This window comes from Nothobranchius furzeri, chromosome 14, assembly GCF_043380555.1.
Source record: "Nothobranchius furzeri strain GRZ-AD chromosome 14, NfurGRZ-RIMD1, whole genome shotgun sequence".
NCBI lineage: Eukaryota > Metazoa > Chordata > Actinopteri > Cyprinodontiformes > Nothobranchiidae > Nothobranchius > Nothobranchius furzeri.
The window spans coordinates 61,091,037-61,112,898 of NC_091754.1; the positions used below are offsets into that span (position 1 = coordinate 61,091,037).

Genomic DNA, 21,862 nt, shown 5'->3' on the forward strand with positions numbered 1-21,862 from the left:
GGAAACGAACAGCAGAGCCCTTCAGAAAGCAGCCAGCTGGTTTCCTGGTGAAGGTGAGCCCATGTGGGTCACCTCGGAATCCCTCTCGTCATCCCGCTTAAAGAAAGGCCCTTTCGAGCCTGGATGGGATTCATAGGGGCATAGAGCTCAGGTTCTGTGTCTTTACAAGCAGAGGTGTGCCCAAGTCACTGCTTTTCAAGTCACAAGTCCAAGTCAAAGACAACCAAGCAGTGGTGGCTCCTGTCTTGCAGGAGCGTACCTGTTGTTCTCTAAAACACCTTCAACACTAGCAGACACACATGCGTGCACAACACCTCAACAACACCTGAAACAATCATTAATATACATCATAAACATATGAACAATCGCTGACTTTTCCATGAAATCATAAACACATACAGCCACACAGAAAACCATCTGTAGTGTTGCAAGGTTAGCTAACGTTAGCGTTAGCATTTCCAGCGGCTAAACCCTGGACTGCTGCGGCGGTTGAGGGTTGGCTCTCTCCATCCAGATCCGTAGGTGTGTGTGGGTCTGAGATCACTTCCAAACATTCATGCGTTTCTGACTGAACCCGTGGAAATGTGGGCAACAAACACCGATCCATTTTACCGCTAGCTCTACCTTTCACTCGTTCTCAGGTGGAAAATGAGGTCAAAGGTTAACATCAATTTCCTGTTTTGGTTTAAGTTTTTACGATCTATATGATAATTACTGATTATTTTCGTTTGTATGTTAAATATTATCAAATCCACACGTTAAATTAAAGTTAAATTGTAAAAAAAAACATCTAATATTTACTTGGGGGTGCAATGACTAATCCAGGGTTAGCTATAGCGCCCCCTAGCGCCGCCACTGCTTCAAACACACAAAATACACTACCTTGGCCTTTTTTGACACTGACAAATGAATCAAATCAAATCAAAGCTTTATTTATAAGAAGACATGTCTTCTTTAGTCCTGACATGGCTCTCTAAATTTGGTGATGATAAAACGCTGATATAATATTCATCACATGTTGTGTTAGCATAAGTAAAAGAAAAAAATGATGAAGCTATTTTTTATATCAACACTTTGCTGTCAGGTTTATTGCTGCTGAGATCTGCTGGCAATGAGTGGTAGAGATGCATAAATTATGCAAAATTTCATTTACATTCAAATAATTGGCATCTGTGATACGCATGTTAAAAGAACAAGAATATCAAGTCATGTATGTCATGTGTTTTTTATTTTTTACAGTTTAGATAAATGCAGCTTAATGAGAGTGTAAAATCTTTGCACCTTGTCCTCGTTTTATTAAATCACTCATTCAAGCTTGCAATGTCTACTTATTACCAAGTAAGCTCCACTGGTTACCAACACCTCACTTTTCCTGCTGTTCAGAAAGTTTTCAAACTTGTTGAAACTTTGAGCGACTCCAGAACGACTTTCTGTGACTCCTGAAAAGACACTGAAAAACCATCAAATATATGTATGGCTGTGTTCGAGATGAGCCAGTTCTGCGCAGATTGGATCAGCGGTGATCGGCGAGCAGTGCATGCCGGTTAGATTTGTGTCCGACCTGACGCCGACCTGCTCTGACGTCATGCACACGTAGGCAACGATAACCTTGTGAGATCAAGGCGGCCACAGATTTTGGAGCAAGGCGCTGCAGTTGCTCTCCCTCGGCTGCTAAACCTAGAGGATGACGGGAAACGCCTGGCTCTCACCTGATCTAAGATCTGATTGGTTCATATTTTGATCCAAACATCCGGTGGTAGAACACGAAATGTTAGTTGGTCACATGTATTCTGTAAATCATGTTACGTTGATGATGTTAACTATATAGGCCATAAAGAGAAATGTGATTTGTTTTCTTTTGTCACGTTTCCTATGAGCACACTGAAGCTGCAGCTGATAACCTTTACTTATTATTACAGTCATGTCTCCATATACAATATATGATATCCACAAGCACGTGAGGACGTGTTTCAGCTGCTAACAGGCACCAGAATTAAAATTGAAAATTAAACAAGTATGAACGCTGACGCGATATCTTCAGCCATCGTCACCCCCGAGTTACACATGTAGGGAAATCTGTCCGACTTAAACGCCGGCTTTCAGCCACTCCCCCTGCTGCTTCCGTCTGCTCTCGTCTGTTTTCCAGGCGAGGTGCAGCTCAATTCGAACACGGCCTATATGTCGATGGTTTGCAGGTGGAAAATGAGGTCAAAGGTTAACATCAATTTCCTGTTTTGGTTAAAGTTTTTACTATTTATATGATAATTTACTGATTATTTTTGTTTTGTATGTTAAATATTACCACATCCACACGTTACATTAAAATTAAAGTGTGAAAAAAAAATCTAATATTTACTTTGGGGTGCCATGACTAATCCAGGGGTAGCTATAGCGCCCCCTAGCGCCCCCTGGCGCCGCCACTGCAACCAAGATGAGTCCAAAGTCACTGATGTGGAAGTCCAAGTCCTTAACTTTGATTTTTCAAGTCATAATCAAGTCATCTGTCCAACTTGAATTTAATGATGATGATAATAAATAAATTCCAGAATTAAAGCTTCTTAAAGTTTCATTTATTTGCTCAAACAAGCAGAAAGTGAAGTTGATTATAAACAAAGAGCTGCTGCATTCAGCAGTAAATCAAACCCAGAACCAAGAACGATTCATGATTTTTGTCCATGTCGTGTCACTTTTGTGCTAAAATATCAAATATGTTCAAGTCATCATCACGTCAACAGATGCAAGTCGATTCAAGTCGCAAGTCATTGGCATTCAAGTCCAAGTCAAGTTGTAAGTCTTTATAGATTTTATCAAGTCAAGTCGGAAGTTATTAAAATAATGACTCGAGTCTTACTCAAGTCCAAGTCATGTGACTCGAGTCCACACCTCTGTTTACTGGTGGAGGATCAGCTGATCTGAGATGCTATACGATGATAAACAGGCTCAATCAGCCTTTCAATAATCAGAATCACTGTGAGGTTTAATGTCCAGGCAGCTCAGGAGGATCTAGTTTTGGTGCAGGAGCCAATCAGTCAACACTTATAGGAAAACACACACACACACACACACACACACACACACAGCGTATGAACATCTGGTATGACAAAGATGAATGTGTGTCAAGGTTCAAGTCAATCATTTTCATAGTGCAGTACACTTTGTTGTTGTCCTTGTTAGGGGATGAAGTTGCTGCTCTGGCTCATTCAGCAGCCCAGCTGGAGATCTAAATGTTTGTGCGGCGTGGCTTTTGCTCTAATGGACAAACAGCCAGCTCCCAGAGAAGCTCCAACAGCACAAGTCCAGGGTGAGATGGGTCAGCCACAATCTTTTGTTCCTGCTTTATGCTTCTGCAGGTGAACAGGTCGTGCAGAGAGGGCCGGTTGCAGCCAGTCACCAATACATGAACCACCTGTTCACCTTAAAGAGAACAGCTTCTATTTTCCAGCCTGTGCGTTTGTGACCTGCAGTAATGCGAGAAGTCAGCAGACTTACACATGGGTGTATTTGTCAATCACTTCAATAAGATTTCCAGATACTTTTTTTTTGGTAAAAGCATGAGAAATTGGGGGTGTGGCATGAGAGTAAACAGTAAACAAATTCATGTTATTCTGAATTTGATGGACCAAATACTCATTTTACTTGTAAAAATATGGTCTACTTTTTTCTGCTGTGTAGAATATTTTAAGTATTTCATTTCCGTTGTATGCATGTTTTTACTGCTGGATAATTATCTGTGATGATTCTGAAATGTTGTTGAAAATTTGTACTTCTCCTGTCCAATATGGCGTCGGCTATGAACGAAAAACATATTTAATTTGTCTTATGAACGTGTTTTATACATAGACATATATGTATGTAGTTTTACAGGCTTGTGAATTTTAATTTAGAACTAATTAAGTGCACTTTTGACTTTGTAATAAAGATAAATTTTGTATTAAAAAGTTAAACCACACGCTAAAACACAAATTGGCCAATCATACAGCTTTGAGAATCTCCAACAACCAATCAAAATCCATCAAATCAAACCATCAGTAGCGAGGGGGTGGGACAAGCAATCTGTCGCATCATGGCTCATCTTTGTGAAAGCTAACCTCTCAGAGCTGTAGCCTTTAACTTATTACTAATATTAATATATTTTTGTTTGAACCTACAAGCATCGTTATGGGTTTGCTGACGATTTTGAAGAAGATGAAGCAGAAGGAGCGCGAGATGCGGCTGCTCATGTTGTATCTTTTATTTTTTATAACGGATTAGCCTAGCTAGAAACAAGGTTAGCATCTCAGAATAAAACTTCATCTGCGTTGAATAATAGCAACAAAAGTCTCTTGTACCAGTGTGTCGCTTTATAACCGAGACAAGGAACAGCCGCTTGGCTCCGTAACGCTTTTATTTGCCCTACTTTAACCTGTTAAGTCCCGTTGTGTGTGCTATGCTAGGTTTGTTGTGGTCAGGTGTGTTGTGTTTTCTTTGACCTGTCGCGTGCAGAGGTCTGGACAACGCAGGGAAGACCACCATCCTGAAGAAGTTTAACGGAGAAGATGTCAGCACCATCTCGCCTACACTGGGCTTTAACATCAAAACTCTGGAGCACAGGGGGTAAGTTCGGCGCTGCGCAGGTCTCGCGCGCGCACGCAACACAAAAGGAACGAATTAATGCATCATCTGCTGCTTCCGCGTGACCATTCCACGCCAAGTTATTCCAATCCAGGAAACAAACGGTTTGTTGCACTTTGTGTTTTTTAGGTTTAAGTTGAACATCTGGGACGTAGGTGGTCAGAAGTCTCTACGCTCCTACTGGAGGAACTACTTCGAGAGCACCGACGGGCTGGTGTGGGTGGTGGACAGCGCTGATCGACTCCGACTGGGCGACTGCAGGCAGGAGCTCAGTGCTCTGCTGCTGGAGGAGGTCAAACTGCATCCACTACTACAGATTCAGGCCATTTTTCTGGTTAAAAGTGACATTGGTGACTCGTTGTTGCAGAGAAACAGTGATAAAGACATAAAATCAAAGATCCTTAGAGGCAGATAAGTGATCCTGGTCCTTGGTGGCTGCTTTTACATAAAGAACTTGAAGCATTGAGGTATTCTAACCATTAAATCAGGAACAGGTGCTTCAGATACTTGCAGAAACTACATTGTGTAGACCTACAGTAGTGTGAAATACGGACAAAAGCGAGAAGTGCCTCCACAAAATGATGCTCTTTTTTCCAGTTTAGAGCTGGAGTCTTTGTTTACATCCTGCGTGGTTGTTGACTCTGCAGAGGTTAGCTGGTGCTACGCTGCTGGTGTTTGCCAACAAGCAGGACTTACCAGGAGCATTGTCTAAAGAAGCTATTAGAGAGGTAAGCCCAACTCTCACGTGTTCATAATTAGAAAGCACAACAATCTCATGAGATGTTCTTCTACAGGCGCTGGCACTGGACGACATCAAGAGTCACCACTGGTGTATTATTGGCTGCAGCGCTGTGACGGGGGACAACTTGTTAGCAGGAGTGGACTGGTTAACGGATGATATCGCAGCGAGGATCTTCACTGCTGATTAAGGGTCGGCGGTAACCAAACTTCTGTAAAAACCTGTTTTTTTTTTTCAGCTGATTTGTGCTTCATGATTTATTTTATTAAACTTGATATCTAGGTTTGACTGGTTTATTTGTAGTGTATTAAAATTCCACAAGTCATGAAACTAGCCTTTCTGAAATTGCCTTGGGATGCTAGACCTGGGAGCTAGAACCAGTTGAGTTTTCAGGAAGTTGTTCAGCTTCGTTGCTACAAACGGGTGCCCATCATATTTGTGTTGGTACTCAGGAGAACCCGTGGTTGCTGCTTGGTCTTCACTTTTAATGCACTTAATTCTTAACTCACAATAGGAACAAAACAAACGCGTTGATGCAACATTTTGATTTTGACTGAAAACAAGAAAATGTACATATTGCCAGCTTAACTTAAAACCTAATTTTCAAATAACATGACTGAATTTTCTGAATGTAAAACACAATGTAAATCGCTGCTTATGTGATAAAATCAAATAAAAATTTAAAGCCCTTAATTACCATTTCAGAGCACAGAAGTTTTTTTAAATGGCATAAACACCGTCTTTATTTCTACTCATCGTCCTCATCATGGGCCTGGCTGCGTCCGGCTTCATTGACTTCCCGAACAACTTTCTGATGTTCTCTGCTGTTCGCATGTTTATCAAACGCTGGATGGTTTAAGTTTTTAGTGCCTATGTAAAAGGCGCCGCTGGTCCGCCAGGGTGAGATTTTCACGGCATAATCTGCACCGAATCTGTTAAGTTTGAAGCCAGCTGACCTCCTGCAGCCACTTCCACAAATATTTTTTTGCGGTTCCGACTCAGTCTGAAGTTTTTTTGGAGGCGGAGGAACACCAAAATAATTAATGGAGCTTGCTTCTTGGACATCTTTAATATGCTCCAGAAATGTTTCTTCTTCCAGTCTTAGGTGCACAAATGTGTGCTGAAGCATCCCCCCCCCCGGTACGCATTATTTATTCTGACAGCGCATGCACACCTGAGGATGTGCACACCTGGCAACAAACTACTTAAGTACATAGAAGCTGACATTAGTCAGCATTTTTAGCTGGAGTTGTTTGAGCTCTACTGACACCTAATGGACAAAAATAGGAAAGCAGACTATTCTCCATGTTTTTTTTAAGTTTATTTAAAAATCAGGAAAATGTGAAAAACCTCAAAGCTGTATTTATAAAGCGTCTTCCTGTCAGGAAGCCCAAGGCGCTTAATTAGGTGCACCAGAAATGTTAACCACGATAAATAAAAGCAATCCAAATGGAGCAAATAAAGTAAACCTTAACGTAGAAAACAAGGTAAAACACATTCAGGGAATGCTTAATCTAGAACAAGACCACAACCCAACAGCAAACGTTTGTAGGAGATCAGGAGTACTTCTGCATCCGCTGAGCCTGGAGGAGGAGGAGACTAGTTAGGATGAGAAGAACATCTCAGATCTGGGAAATGTTAAATCACTAGATCAGAAGATACCAATCAGTCACCAAACATCAGACTGGGGCGGTAACACCTGCTCATCACGTCCATTTAGATCATGTTAAGTTTAACGGAGACATGAAACTTACCAAAAGCATTCTGGGTATCTGACCACATCACAGCTGCTGAGCCTAAAGAGAAGACCAGATGTTCATGATCATGAAGCATTTGGCTGCTTAGATCCATTTAAACATCATAAAGTTTGACATCCGGGATGTGATCAGAACCTGGCTTTCAGTCAATTGAACTCAACCAGACCGCCACACCATCAGAACCCAGCAGGTCACCTTACACCTACAGGGGTAGGGTTTTCAGTGCCATACTGGGTCAACAAGAGGGGGTGCTGGCCGAGAACGGTACTATATAGCCATTTCCCTCGACTGGATGGAGGGGGGGTCATCATTTCCACAATCTCAGCATCTACCTTCACCTCAACGCTTACCTGCAGCAGTTCAGGTTTCAGGAGTCAAACGGACCTCCCATCACCAGGAAACCTACAGAGAAAAGGATCAGTGACCCGTTTCGATGGATCTTAATAAAAAGGTCTCTGCAACCATCAGTCTATCAGAAGAAATACCGATCAGTCATGACTTCTCAGACTGGGGCGGTAACAGAAGTCATCATCTCTCCTCATTAACCAGCTGAGTAACGGACTGGTACCAACCTCGCCGGCATCTTTGATCGCCTTCTAGCCCGCGTGCGTCCTCGCTACAGGACAAACAGGAAGTGGGTTAAAGAAGCACCCATGACGAGCGAACACAAGTCCATGTTCACGTTTCTATTCAGACTGTTGGTAACCCCAACAAGCTGTCCCCTTGTTACCATGGCAACACCAGTGGGTTCACCTTTTCAGGTTCTGGCATTGACCCAAGGCGTCGGACGTGTGCAGGTGTCATCATGAGAAACGATGTTTACCTTCAACACCACAAACACGAGTGTAGGAACTCTGGTCCATGTAAATGTTTGTATCTCACCTTGATACCCAGACACGGAGAAGATCTCAACCCAAAGACCCGTTAGAAACCTGTAAAACACAGAAAACACTTCATATTACACTCTAGAACAACAAGGCTGCTGCGTGTAAACTAACAAAGATCACTGATGTCAGATCGATTATTTCTCAACAGCTGTTCAGACGAACGAGATTCCAGATGCATCTCATCACTTTCAGCAGGAACAAAGCTGCAGTTCATCTTTAGAGCTTCTCACCTTAAAAAGTTAACCATCTCCACGCTTCAGGAGCACCTAGAAAACAAGACAAGCTTGTTTATAGATCACCTAGACCCAAAACTTCCCGCTCTACAGTAAAACAGTTAAGTTAGAGCGAGTTGCTGCAGCTGCTCAGATGTCAAGGATGATGGTTTCACATCGATGTTTCACACCGGGTCAAAGTGAGCTGAGTTTTATCATCACTGGAACTGCAATAAAGGCACTGAAGGATGACGAGATATTTACCCCGAGACTCCAGAGAGCACATCTTAGGTCTGTAGGCAGAAACTATGGGAGGAGAAAAAAAAAAATCTTTATACAACAAAACAAAACATTTGTGCACACACGGATTGTTCTGACTGTTTGATCAGGGCTTTGGTGACAAACTGCCATGAGACATCAGTCGTCCAGGAGTTTGATGGGTGCTAACCCATGTCATCCTCTCAAACTCACTTTATTTATCACATGAATTTAATTCTCACTCACTGGATCGGGAGGCCCTTCTCCCAGCTGAACGCTCATGCACAGCTTCCACCTGTGGAGGAACACCTGCAGGTCAATAATACTCATGCAGACGTCATCATCATCATATTTAAAAACTGGGTAATAAGTCAGATTATAGGCTGTCATCACTGGAATCAGGCATATGCTTGTCGTTAAAAGGTAATCATCACATTTACACCCACAGCTGAATAACATCTATAGTATTATATTAAACACACCTGTGCTTCAGCAGTTATCGTTTAAACTGCATGGACAGGAAGTGGAGGTCATCCTGCAGACATAAGCATCATGTTAGCCTTACAGCAAAGAAATTATGAGCTTTAATCTCAAACTAAGGCTGGTCAGATAAATGAACCGTCAACACAGAAGTCAGACATTTGATTGTCTCTTACCTGCAGTTCACCAAGTTTCATCCTCAGTGAAAGGGTGAGATGCATCTGTGGGATTAGACAGACAAGTTCAGATTAAATTTAAACCGAAGATCCTTTCTGGTGGATCCGTGGAGGAATGCTGGGGCAAATCTGCTACTCAGAATCTGGTAAAGGAGTTTCTTCAAAGGCTGATTCAGTAAGAGAGAGTTCATGGACTCATCACTGCAGCACACCAGCTGGACAACTCCTGGGAGGCGCTGCAAAGCCACTGGACTGATCTAGTAGTTACCTTTATAGGGGGGTGGCGGCCTTTTCACCTGCAAAAACAGCAAGCAAGAGCTTTAGCCTAAAAAAGGTAAATAATAAATAAATTATTGCTTTTTTCATGCTACTCAGAAAATTTATTTAAGAAATCTTCAAAATTTATTCAGTGAGAGAGTTCAATTAGAGCATCACTGTAGCACCCATAAACCGTGTTTAATTACGATTTCATAATGCATTAGTTACCTTTTGCAGATAAGTGACTCTCATAACTTCCAGCATCTGGGAAGAAACAAGACAACGTCTATTAGCTGCTGTTAGCATAGTTTTACCTTTAGCCACCACGTGACTGATATGTGCAACGTGCTCGGGGCAGAATGAGAACGCTCAAATTAAATGTTTTTCATCGTCTCACATCAGAATAATTAGGTACAATCACAGTCACTCAGGACAGGTCTGTGAAAAGTATCATCATTGAGAGACGAAGCTAGCACCCCACGGCGCCCAAGTCAAATCTGGCAGCGGCCATCTTTTAACATACTAGTAAAATATCCCATTTCCGTGGATGGAAAGCTTTAATGTCACCACTATGACTTATATTACACATTATTGTTTCTGGATAGGGTAATATTTTGATGGAAATTAGTAGATTTACTAAAGGATGGCTCAGGATTGCTGAGGTCTGCGCTATCCTGCACAGAAACGACTGGGTTAGCTAAGTTCGGCTAAACACCAGGTCACAGGAAACACTACGCAGCAGGTCTACTGCAATGCTACTACTTTCTTGTACATTCTACAGTAAAAAATATTTAACAGTTGTGTTCTAACACGACTCAAAGGAGTTGTTGCCACACTTACCTGACGCCAGCAACAGGAGGAAATAGAAAGAAAACCCGGCGCCTTCATTTTTTATAGTCTAGTAATAGACTCCTCCCACCTTCTAACGTAGACCGGAAACAGCGAGTTTATCGTTTTACGTACTGTTAGCTTTAAATTACATTTTAAACTGACTATATACACCAGTGTAATGAAAATATTGACCCTTTATCCAAATATATAAATATAAAGGCAGAACAACATTTTCAAAATGAATTATATGAAGTTTAGTTACGTCACTTCCGTTTGAAGTAATCATCAACTTTTGCCACAAGATGACAGCAAAAACACAGAAAAGAAAACTTGTCTGAAGCTTTGAAATCACAAAGAAAACGTAAAAATGAAAACAGCTACTATCATGAAAACAAAATTAAAGCATTCCTAAACATTGTTAATTTGTATGTTTGTGAAATTAATGAACAACAAAACGGACTAAACAGAATGTGGGACAATGTGCTGGTGAAGATTCTCAGTCCTCCAGGTCATCATGGTAATCCAACGAAACCCCTTTGGAAAACTGCATTCATTGACCACACATACTAGTAAAGTTAAATAAAACAATGTACCACTTTAATGTGGTGTACAACGTCTGCAGTCTCACACTACAACCAAATCACTGCTGCTGAGTAAAAGGATTAGAGTTATTGGGTAATTTAAATCCACGGTTTGGACAGCATAGTTTGTGTGTTTTCTGCGTTTTATCTACGGTGGCCCAGAAGGTTCACTATCATGAAGACCTCTGTAAAACATTCCATGAACTGATGAGATAAAAGTGGAACTATCTAGAAGGTGCGTGTCCCGCCCCGTTCCGTTCCATGGTGGTGGTGGCAGTGTGATGGTCTGGGCTGCTCTGCTGCTTCAGAGCCACCTGCTGTCATTGATGGAACCATGAATTCTGCTTTCTAGCATATGATGCTGGAGGATGACCTTTGACCTTAATAATGCTGGAAAACTCTCCAGTGCTTCATACGGTGTTAGTCAGACGACTGCGTCCTACACTCTGACTAGAACGACTTCTGGTGTGTTTTCTGGTCTCTATAGAGAGTGTGTTTATCAGTGATGAATAAAAAAGATCATAGATGAGAGGAAATTACAGCTTTATTGCAAAAAAAATATCATCTTAACTTAACAGAGCTTGTATGACATGATAAACTTTATCATTTCCAATAAATATAAGCAACCATAAAGGGTTGGTCATGCTAGTGTGTCACATTCTCTTTTGTCTCCACTGGTGTCGTCAGGTTAAACAACCGTCACTACAACACCTTGGAGCTGAACCAGATAGCATGCAAATGTGCAGAGGCATGAAGAATGGTTTATAGAGGTTTAAACGAATAAATTAAGTAATTATCCACAACAACATACGTACTTCAGGCTGCCACACAGCCTTAAATGGCACGGACATGCCAAACAAAAATCCACTGATCAGTCATGGCTGCTTCTTCTACGGTTCTCTGGTGTTTCATGTCCTTGAGAAGCACTCATATCACAGAGATGGTGGCACAGCTCGCTCGTGAACGTGGATCAGATGTAAGAAAGCTTCTGAAGAAATGAAAATCAAAGAGGAGCAGCTGAACTCAGTCTGGAATAACAGACTTCAAATCCACAGCTGGACTGCCCCAGTTTGTGCCTGCAGTCTTTGTGCAACACACAGAACACACATGTCAGTGATCAGGTCATAAACATTCACTCTGTCACACACATCAGGTGAAGGCATCGTGAGTAATCAGCAGCTGCTTTAACCCTGAGCTGTCCAAACGGCCCGGGCCCTCGTCCGTCTTTACCGGAACTCGGCCAGCACCGAGCTGTGCTGATGCTGCTTCTTCAGGGAAGGAGAGGAGGACGGCGGCGAGGGCGTCACTGGTGTCAGGGTCACGCTGTAGAGGTTGGCGATAAAGGCCTCCCAGCCGCGTCGAAGAGCTCGGTCAAATGCCTGGGGAGGAAGAGGAGGACGGTTAGTGCACATGAGGAGGCGCCTCTGGATGCATCTGGCCTCAGCTGGAGTCGACGGGAAACCACGCGTTTCCCTGTGAGGAGCTGAGCTTTGTTCCTGGAGGAGGTGCAGGGTTATGTGGTGTTTCCAGAGAAAGTCCCCGGGAATAAAATGTATTATCGTCGTGTGGTCTGATTCTAACTCAGGAAAATGGTGCCTGTCCTGTAACGGTTGGGTTGTGAAAACTAAAACGATGTAAATGTAAGACTGCAGGTTTTGAAGTAAATATCAGCAACAGAGAAGCTTTAGTTTGATTAAAAGATGAAATGAAAGATGGATCATTACTAACTTGAACTTGATTTGTCTATCTCAGCTGTCTGTGGAGGACTCTGAAAACGTGTGGACATTCGTGGTGTTGGTGTCGGGTTTCCTGCTCATTGGCCTTGGAGGCTACGTGGCTTACCGGCAAATTAACGAGCTGTCGAGGAATATTGGCCTGATCCCGGAGCTCAGAGATGGTTTGCACCGCGCTGTGAATGCACAGACTCAAATAATTGTCTAGATGAATCATAAGCTTGGGACTTTGGCGGAGATTCATTCTTTGACACAAAAGATGGATGCCATCAAGGAGAGAGTGGACGAATCAGCACAGATTGGGATAGATTAATGTCCATTATTGGGATTTTGAGAAGTTGAGGACCAACAAACTGTAAGACAGAGAGGAAATTATCTCTGTCTGGCCCCAAAACAATTTCTAATTGGAATCTGGCGTCCTTGAGCCTGCAAGGCTCCAACGAAAACTCCCCCCTCAGAAGATATGTGGAATGTGCCGTTGTTATGGCAACTCAACTCTGTATCCATTCCCAGCCTGGGCGGGACTGCGGGAAGGCCGCTGAAACGTTCCAGAGTCACTGCAACCCATCCAACCCTCAATGCTGCTCCCCTTATCCACAATGAGGTGACATGTGCTGCTTATCATGGCTGCAGGAACTGAAGTGGGGATAGTTCCAACCCACCACCCCACCTAGTGGACACTTGTGTTGTGTTATGTCTGAAGTCTGTTGCATGTCTGTCTGAGGTTTCTTTTTGCAGAGCAAAGCTGCCCTCCTGGTGGGAGGGCAACTCTGAAGTGCCTTTTTTCCCTCCACCTGAACCAATCCTCATGTAACCCTCTGATCTCTATTAAGGTAGCGCGACTCAGGGTTGCGAATGACCACAGTCACCAATTCTTGTCATGTGTCTTGCCCATGTATGTCTGATCTCTGAATTGTGCGTACTGAAACTCTAATTTCCCTCTGGGATTAATAAAGTATCTTTGATTTGATTTGATAATCTATAATGTGCTGACGCCGCCAATTTAGAAGCTTTAAAACATCTAAAAATCAAACATGGCTGCTCTCAGATTAAAAATGAATGAAAAAGGTGCAAAAGAAATAATTAAAGGTGTGGTTCACACATGTAATCAATACATGTGCAGGGGAGCTCACATGTTCCTGTTTCAGGAAGCCATCTAGAGGAGAATGTAGCCTCACACGGCAGGATTACTTCCTGATATTTGGACATCTCGCCTCTGATTGGATAACAGCAACACGACTCTACCACTGACTCTGCTCTGTGACATGGATGTTTTCTCTCTACAAATAACACAAGCCTGGAGGAGTTCTGCTGTGTGGTTAAGTTGCTAAAGCTAACATTTAGCTGCTGTTTCCTGGACGCTAAACCAACAGCAGCTTCCCCGTCGTAAATCAAAATGGGTGAGTCCATGAATGTTAAGTGACAGTGTGATGTCACACCGTCAGGATTTTCTAATCCTAGAGTTTCACCGTCTGTTTTCTATCAGAAGCTAATGCAGGAGCTAGATGGAGGAGACTTGTTCATGTTCAGCCGGCATACAAAGCCCACAGCGACTGATTATAATCAGAAATACTCGTTAAAAAAAAGGTTTTTCAGTTTTCCACAACTTTAAAACTTTAACAGACTTTTATGAAGTCTGCAGTCTGTCCAGGTTGGTAGTTGGGACTTGACACCACCGGAGGTTTTTATTCCAGTGGTAGAATAACCACCGGTGGTGTGTTAACTTCAGCGTAGCCAACCAGCGGGCTGTGAGGCCTCAGAGCAGAGCTGGTTAACAACAGAGGAATGTTTTCATGCAGTCGGTTTAGTAGGAGGGTCTGCGCTGCCCTGTTTCATTCCACTGATCAGAGACATGATATAGGAGCCAGAGGAATGTCACCTCTGTGTGTGTGCGTGTGTGTGTGCGTGCGTGCGTGTGTGTGTGTGTGTGTGTGTGTGTGTGTGTGTCAGCTGAAGCAGAAAACCTTTGTGACACACGAAGCGGGTGAAAGTACACCCAGTCCCCTTCACACTCAACCAGCTTAATATTTACTAGTCATTACCGCTGACGTAGCGGAAAAATCCCAATTAATGTGTTGGTGACACGTACTGGTGGCTGCTGCCCTTTGACCCGGCTGGTGGTGTGTCATTAAGGTGATGTGGTGAGTTGCCGTGGCGATTAATCACCCGTGGAGGCAGAACTTTGCCCACTCTCTTCCACCTGCTCAGATTAACCCTCACCGGGGAGAGTAAAAGTGGGATTTATGTGCATCTGAACATCTCACCTTTCGATAACTCTTCACGGTGTTCCTCTTCACCACCTTCATCCCTTCCTCCTGCTCCTTCTCGCTCTTCCTCTCGTCCTCCGTCTCCTCTTCTCGTCCTCTCTTCTTGTCTCGGATCAGGACCCGGTCCTCAGCGTATTCTTGAATTTGGAAGTGCGCCAGAGCAGGGTCCTTCGTGATGTCGCCCTTCTGGTTGTCTTCCTCCATCTGCTTCAGTTCCTGGATCTTGTCCTCCAGCATGTGGGCGTCCACCACACTTGGCTTCTGCTCTTGGGGTTTCTCCTCCTGGACTTCCCTCTGCCTCCTCCTGGAGCTTTTTCTCCACCTGCTGCTGTGGCGGCTGGGTTTCCTCCTCAGGAGAGTCTCTCCATCATCCTCCATCATGCCACCAGAGAACACATCCACTTCTTCATCTGCCCCTGAGTCGTGGACCACATCTAGGGCCAGGCTGATGTCCACTCCCATTTCTCTGCTGCTGTCATTCTCCACTCCACCGCCCACGACCTCAGCGGTGGCCTCGGGCTCGTCGAGGCGACCGTAGAAACCGCTGGATTTGTCCAGAAACTTTGGTGCTCGGACGGAGCTTCGGACCGAGCTTTTCCTGGAGTTCCTACCGATTGTCATCTCGTCTTTGTTGCACTTTTCTTTCTGGTGACGCCTAAGAAAAACGTACGTAAAAGATTAGAGATTAGCGGTGTTACATGACGCCTTCCACATCCTCATTCCTTAAATGTCTTTCCTTTTCACACGAGTCCAAGAAAGCTGACAAGATAATTCCAGTGAAAACCGCGCCACGGGCACAGAGTGCGTGAACGTCTTTATCTGGGGACGATCAGCAGTCCTAGAGGTCAGTTCCAGTCTTATCAGAGCTGTGATAACAAGTGGATGGCAGAACCAAAGGCACAGTGTACTCACCGGTAATACAAATACAGAAACGCAAACACACAGTCAGACTTTGACACTGAGCCGAGCAGCAAACCAAATCAAGGATCTGATCTCTGTCTACTCTGGTTGTTAAAAGGTGTAGTCTATTTACACGACCTGTAATGTTGTACTTTTACAACCAGAGTCTGTGTACTCAGGACGTGCAGAGAAAATACTCTCCCCTGGTATTCAAAAGTATTTTAAATAGTTTCCGATCCGATGATCCTGAACAATCGCAAGGGTGTTCCACAGGGGTGACTACTGGGAACACTGTTGCTCTTTTGTATTTTCAAGATAATATCGTTTCTAAAGCTCATTTCCACTTCCATGCCGGTACTTTGATATCTTCTTTCACCTCCACGCCATCGACATACATTACATTGAATGGCGAGTCTGTTTGAGGGCTGAACACAGTCTTCAAACAAAACTGAACAAAGCAGCAAAGTTAGAAGAACAGGAATCAACAAGAGTTCAAACTTGGAGGAAATTATCTGAGTTGCTGTTTTATATTTTTGTCGGAAAAATGTTCTGTTTATTTACATAGAAGGGGTGGGACTTAAAGCATGTACTGCAACCGGCCACTAGGGGGATGATAGTTTCTTTTACCCTTTACGTTTTGCCAAGTTTCTGATTTATTCAATCTACAATCTATAGATTGTTGTTGACAGTAACGATAATGAAGAAGAAGAAGAAAATATCGTTTCTATAGCGCCTCTCAAGATAAAAATCACGAGGCGCTTCACAAAAACAAAACATGTAAAAATATAAAAAAGAATTTATAAAATGGTTAAAAATATATTTAAAATGATCAAAAAAATGTAAAGAAAGAGAGGGAGTGATTAGGAAAGAGGGAAATCAGTGGATCCTGAGGAAGGTTGAATGGATGGGACACGAAACAAACTAAAGGCACTAAAACCAAACGCCAGAGATTGGTGATGTCATTTCCTCTAAATTAAAATCAAGAAAAAGAAAAACAACTGGGCCGCTGACAAGTTGGCGGATCATTTAAGTCTCTAATTCTCACTGAAGCATTACATTAACTTAAAAAAAACTGTAAAACCAAATTATTCTAAATAATATGTAGTTGTTTGTTATACTGCATTATTATAATCCTAATGTTTTATAATTAGTATATTACTATGCGTTGTACTGATCTGTTGTGGTGAGGAGAGAGCTGAGCCAGAAGGTGAGGCTCTCAATTTACTGGTTGATACCCTCACCTACGGTCACGAGCTTCGGGTAGTGACCGAAACAACGAGGTCGCAGATACAAGCGGCCAAAATGAGTTTTCTCCGCATGTTGGCTGGCTCGGTTATCTGGGAGGGGCTCGGAGTAGACCAGCTGCTCCTCCACATCAAGAGGAGCCACTTGAGGTGGCTTGGGCATCTGGTTAGGATGTCTCCTGGACACCTCCCTGGTGAGGTTTTCTGGGCACGTCCAACTGGGAGGAGACCCAAAGGAAGACCCAGGACACGCTGGAGGGACTATGTCTCTCGGCTGCCCAGGGAATGCCTTGGGATTCCCTGGAGGAGCTGGCCCACGTAGCTGGGGAGAGGGAGCCTCCCTGTTTAGGCTGCTGCCCCTGTGACCTGACTCCGGATAAGCAGCAAAAATAGATGGCTGGTATATTATTAATATTAATAATTTACAATAAACTAAAGCCCTTGTTGCCCCAAATCAAAAAACGCAAGAGTGAAATGTGTTGTTTGCTTTTCTCTTGGTGACGAACTTAAAGAGTTAAAGTGACAGTGTGTATTTTTCCTGCGATAGGGGGCAGTAGATACCTAAACTGCTGCAAGCAAGCAGTGGTTTTGTGTTGGAGTAAGACCTTACCAATGGATGCCTATTAGGGTCAAAAAGACACGGGGAGTGCAAGCTTCAGCAAAATGACGAGCACATGAGACTCCCTTTCATCACTGGCAACGAGTGAAGAGGTAAATGTGTAAAACGACAACATTTATTAACGGGGAACGTTTTGTAAACGTTTGTTGCAAAACAGTAAATGTGTTTTGTCCTCAAGGGCTCCCGTAGAAGGAAACATGGCCTCTAAAATTGCGTCTCCCAGAGACTTAGCTCCTGATTTTTTGGGTTATGTGTTACGAAGCTGCCAATGTTTTTCGCTCATTTTCGACAACATTTTGATGGATATTTCCAGAGATTAACAATAAAAACTACACATTGTCCCTTTAAGACACATTTTCGCACTTATATTACAAAGTGATTCATGTAACTGTACTGATCACAGTCAAAGGTCGTCATTTAAATGAACGCAAGCGATAAGTTAGCCGCTACCTGAAAGCGGGACCGCTGAAGAGCTAACGGCTTCATCTGAAACCACACAAAACAAACATTTGGTTTAGACTGATTGAAGTGACTGAATAATTCTCAGCCAGAGAACAGCTTTGACTGATGATTTTTCCTTCCTCTGATTGGCTGAATGTCGGGTATTCTCCTGGAAAAGGTTGTGCGGAGCAGAACTTTTGTAAAGATCAAGATCACGGCCCGTGTTTTCGTTGTCACGGTGGATCGTGTTTCATGAGGGTCAGGAGGAGGAACCAGCAACACACTTCTGCAACCGTTGGACACTAAAGAGGAATCAGACCGTCATCCAGCATTCGCCCAACCCGCAGCAAACTTTTAGGAGTTTTAGTTTCGGTAAAGTCCGAATGTCTCCCTTCTGGTGTCGCTTCATCCGACAGAAGTCCCCGTGACGGCATCCTGGCCAACATTTAAGACCCTAACCTCTCATGAAACATTTAAAACTCCTTTGTTCTTGGTTGGTTTACAAAATCATCTTTGTTCTGGTTAAAGTTAAAGTTTTAATAAATTTATTATAAGTTACAATCATTTCCAAAACGAGGTAAAAATCAGTCTAAATGAGTGGAAGCAACTTATTCAAGCTGAGTCAAAATAAAGGAAAGAGTCTCACTTGATGTTCTGCTGCTGCGTCCCGTGCGTCTTCCTGTGGTGTGTGTGTGTGTGTGTGAACGCCCGCGAGCAGCTCCCTTTAACACACAACGTCACACACACACACACACACACACACACAGCGGCCCTGCCCAGACCTGTGCTCCTGTCGTCACGCATCAGGACTCTCTGTCTCGTTCTGCTCTCTAAAACACAAAACCTTCTCTCACACCGAGTCCCGATCAGCGACCAGACCAGCTGAACTAACAAACATCTCGTCATCAGAGATTACAAGTCGTCTGCAGAGATCGGCTTCCTCCTCAATCACTGATGAGGTTTATCTGGTCTTTGTGCAGCCCGACTGTAACATTTATAACTCATTTCCTTATGAAACTGTCACTTCTATGTCTACATTTATTATACATTAAACATATTCTGACTTTAGCTTCCACCCTTGTAGCTTTTGTCTCACGCGTGCATGAGACGGTGAAATTAATCAGCTGTTTTTAACGTTTTATTCCATCAGACTGGACTGGAAACGCTCCATAAATAAAGTTATTATTAATACTATCAAGCTGACAAATAACAAAAAGATTATTTAAAGAGCAAGTCGCTCCAAATCAACATTTTTTTGCTGATAAACTATATAACTGAGTGTCTGATTGTGCTGTAGACATGTGTAGTCAATAATTTTACACTTTAGTGCATCTTAGTTAAAATTAAAAGAGCGAGTCACCCCCAAATAAACTTTTTTTTGCTGATAAACTAAATAAACAAGTGTTTAATCGTGCTGCAGACACGTGTAGTCAACAATTTGGCATTTTAGTGCGTCTTAGTTAAAATGTAAATATTCTGCCTAAAACTGTCAGCGATGCACCGTCGTCAGGCAAAACTGAGCCCTGCATTTGAATTTAAATCTGCCGTCGCTATTGGCTAAGAGGTACACAATGGTGTTAGATAGTACATTGTGATGTCACAATGTCGTGAGTGTGTGTATTTGTTTGCGGCTCCGCCCTCTCGGTCTGCCAGGCAACAGCGTTTGTTGCATTTTTCAAACAGGAAGTGGGAGTGGAGTTACACTCTGGAACTTTTTTTTGCTGATGAACTAAATAAACGAGTGTCTAATCGTGCTGCAGACACGTGTCGTCAATAATTTGGTACTTCAGTGCATCTTAGTTAAAATTTAAATAGTCTGCCTAAAACTGGCACTGTATTTTAATTTAAATCTGCCACCGCTATTGGCTAAGAGGTATGCTATGATGTAAACTGGTACATTATGATGTCACAATGCTGTCGTGAGCCTGTGTGTGTGTATTTGTTTGCGGCTCCAGCTTCTCGGTCTGCCAGGCAACAGCATTTGTTGCATTTTTCAAACATGAAGTGAGAGTGGAGTTGGACTCTGGTAGGGGGTGACTTGCTCTTTAAAATGTAAATATTCTGCCTAAAACTGTCAGCGATGCACCGTCGTCAAGCAAAACTGAGCCCTGCATTTGAATTTAAATCTGCCGTCGCTATTGGCTAAGAGGTACGCAACGGTGTTAGATGGTACATTGTGATGTCACAATGTCGTGAGTGTGTGTATTTGTTTGCGGCTCCGCCCTCTCGGTCTGCCAGGCAACAGCGTTTGTTGCATTTTTCAAACAGGAAGTGGGAGTGGAGTTACACTCTGGTGGGGGGTGACTTGCTCTTTAAATAATATTAATAAGTTACTCTGATCATTCAGTCACATAAATCCTACTGGGGGGGGGGGGTCAAAGGTCGTTATGAGTCATTTGTTCAGTGTTCCTTTAAACAGATTAAACATGACGTTTTGTCCCGATTCTTCACTCAAGCAGATTAAAACTGAAATGTAAACATGCAGATAAACTGATTCAACCTCTTTCTTAATCTGTAATGATAATTTTCTTTAAGAGCGTTTCATAAATCTGCGTCCAGGAGGATCGTTGCTGGTTTCTGATCGCTGGGCCACGGTTCGTTCGGCTGCCTTTACGATGGCGGCAAAAACGAACCGACGCCAGGAAAGACTCCAGCGCATAACTCTGTCCGTTCTGCTGATGCGGAGGTCAAAGTCGCTCATAATCAGTCGAGATCCAGAAGTACATTTCCCACAGCTCAGCCTTCTCCTCTTGGTTTGTTCAGGTTTGGCTGAATTGTGTGCATGCTGAAGATGACGTGACCCGTTCTGGCTTCATGACTCGTGAACGTACGTTTTTAAGCCTAAACAGGTTTAGCGTGTTTCTGTGATTACTGGAAGTCCTCCCACGACCGAGCTGTGGCCAGGAGGGTCGGTCTCCAGACACCAGGTAGGAAACCGAACCTGAGGAGTTTCAGCAGAAACCAGAGGTGTGGACTCGAGTCACACGACTTGGACTCGAGTCATTATTTTAATGACTTCTGACTTGACGCGATGAAATCTATTAAGATTTACAACTTGACTCGGACTTGAACGCCAATGACTTTCGACTTGAATCCACTTGCATCTGTTGACTTGATGACTTGGGCATACTTGATATTTTAGCACAAAAGTGGCGCGACATGGACGACATGTTTGGGCAAAAAAATGAAGCTTTATTTCTGGCATTTATTTATTATCATCGTCATTAAATTGAAGTTGGACAGATGACTTGATTATGACTTGAAAAATCAAAGTTAAGGACTTGGACTCGACTTGGACTTCCACATCACTGACTTTGGACTCGACTTGGACTTGGTTGTCTTTGACTTGGACTTTACTCGGCACTTGACTGGAAAGGCTTGTGACTTGCAAAGCAGTGACTTGGTCACACCTGTGGCAGAAGCTCCCACTTCTGTTTGGACAGTAAACAGCGTCTCAGGCAGGAAGCGGGAGCTGCGGTGCGATGATCCCAGTCTGCAGTCCTCCTTCACATGCATCAACAAGCATGACACGATGACATCATCATCATCGCCAAACCACAGAAACAATCACCAGTTTGATCTTCAACAGCTGAAACTAGCAGGGCCGAACAGCAGGTGTGTGTGTGTGTGAACGTGAGTGAATCACTGCCCTCAGCTCCTCTCACTCACCTCCTCATGTAGTCAGGAGGCTCCACAACAGCTGTCAGTCACATGGGTCTGTGTTGGAGGACGGGGTGACTGGAGCAGGTTGTCATGGTTACCGAGGGAAGCCAGGATGATTAAATCTGCAGGAGATCAGGCTGTGCCTCCGGAGATGAAACAGCTGACTCAGACCGAACAGATGTGCTGCCGGATGAGACACGGTTAA

General features: G+C 43.4%; 2 protein-coding genes, 1 long non-coding RNA gene and 3 other non-coding genes across 8 annotated transcripts; 1 reads left to right on the top strand and 5 right to left on the bottom strand.

Moving 5' to 3' along the window:
- The first annotated feature begins 4,030 nt into the window (after nt 1–4,030).
- On the top strand, nt 4,031–6,049 carry arl2 (ADP-ribosylation factor-like 2). Its single transcript, XM_015946560.3, has 5 exons — nt 4,031–4,223; nt 4,483–4,593; nt 4,741–4,903; nt 5,259–5,339; nt 5,406–6,049. The coding sequence occupies exons 1-5, from the start codon at nt 4,159–4,161 to the stop codon at nt 5,538–5,540; spliced, it is 555 nt and encodes a 184-aa protein (XP_015802046.1). The 5' UTR covers nt 4,031–4,158; the 3' UTR covers nt 5,541–6,049.
- Nucleotides 6,050–6,649: 600 nt separating this feature from the next.
- On the bottom strand, nt 6,650–10,322 carry LOC139062598 (uncharacterized). Of its 3 annotated transcripts, none has more exons than XR_011516147.1 (13): nt 10,219–10,322; nt 9,607–9,642; nt 9,389–9,416; nt 9,121–9,165; nt 8,947–8,999; nt 8,711–8,759; nt 8,471–8,512; nt 8,225–8,260; nt 7,990–8,039; nt 7,680–7,723; nt 7,458–7,509; nt 7,105–7,146; nt 6,650–6,933 (listed from the first exon to the last, which is right to left on the bottom strand). It is a non-coding gene; the product is annotated as an uncharacterized lncRNA (long non-coding RNA). The 3 variants fall into 3 exon arrangements; XR_011516148.1 differs by having other exon boundaries at nt 7,593–7,723; XR_011516149.1 differs by having other exon boundaries at nt 9,389–9,445; nt 10,219–10,311.
- LOC129165733 (small nucleolar RNA SNORD31) lies at nt 6,996–7,067 on the bottom strand. The gene has a single exon (XR_008565008.2). It is a non-coding gene; the product is annotated as a small nucleolar RNA SNORD31 (small nucleolar RNA).
- LOC129165734 (small nucleolar RNA SNORD31) lies at nt 7,581–7,646 on the bottom strand. Its single transcript, XR_008565009.1, has one exon. It is a non-coding gene; the product is annotated as a small nucleolar RNA SNORD31 (small nucleolar RNA).
- LOC129165735 (small nucleolar RNA SNORD22) lies at nt 7,791–7,919 on the bottom strand. The gene has a single exon (XR_008565010.1). It is a non-coding gene; the product is annotated as a small nucleolar RNA SNORD22 (small nucleolar RNA).
- A 994-nt stretch (nt 10,323–11,316) lies between the features above and the next one.
- Nucleotides 11,317–18,980, bottom strand: sb:cb1058 (DNA ligase 1). Its single transcript, XM_015946561.3, has 3 exons — nt 18,641–18,980; nt 14,788–15,445; nt 11,317–12,169 (listed from the first exon to the last, which is right to left on the bottom strand). Exons 1-3 carry the CDS (start codon nt 18,898–18,900, stop codon nt 12,017–12,019), a joined length of 1,071 nt encoding a protein of 356 aa, XP_015802047.3. The 5' UTR covers nt 18,901–18,980; the 3' UTR covers nt 11,317–12,016.
- Nucleotides 18,981–21,862: the final 2,882 nt, after the last annotated feature.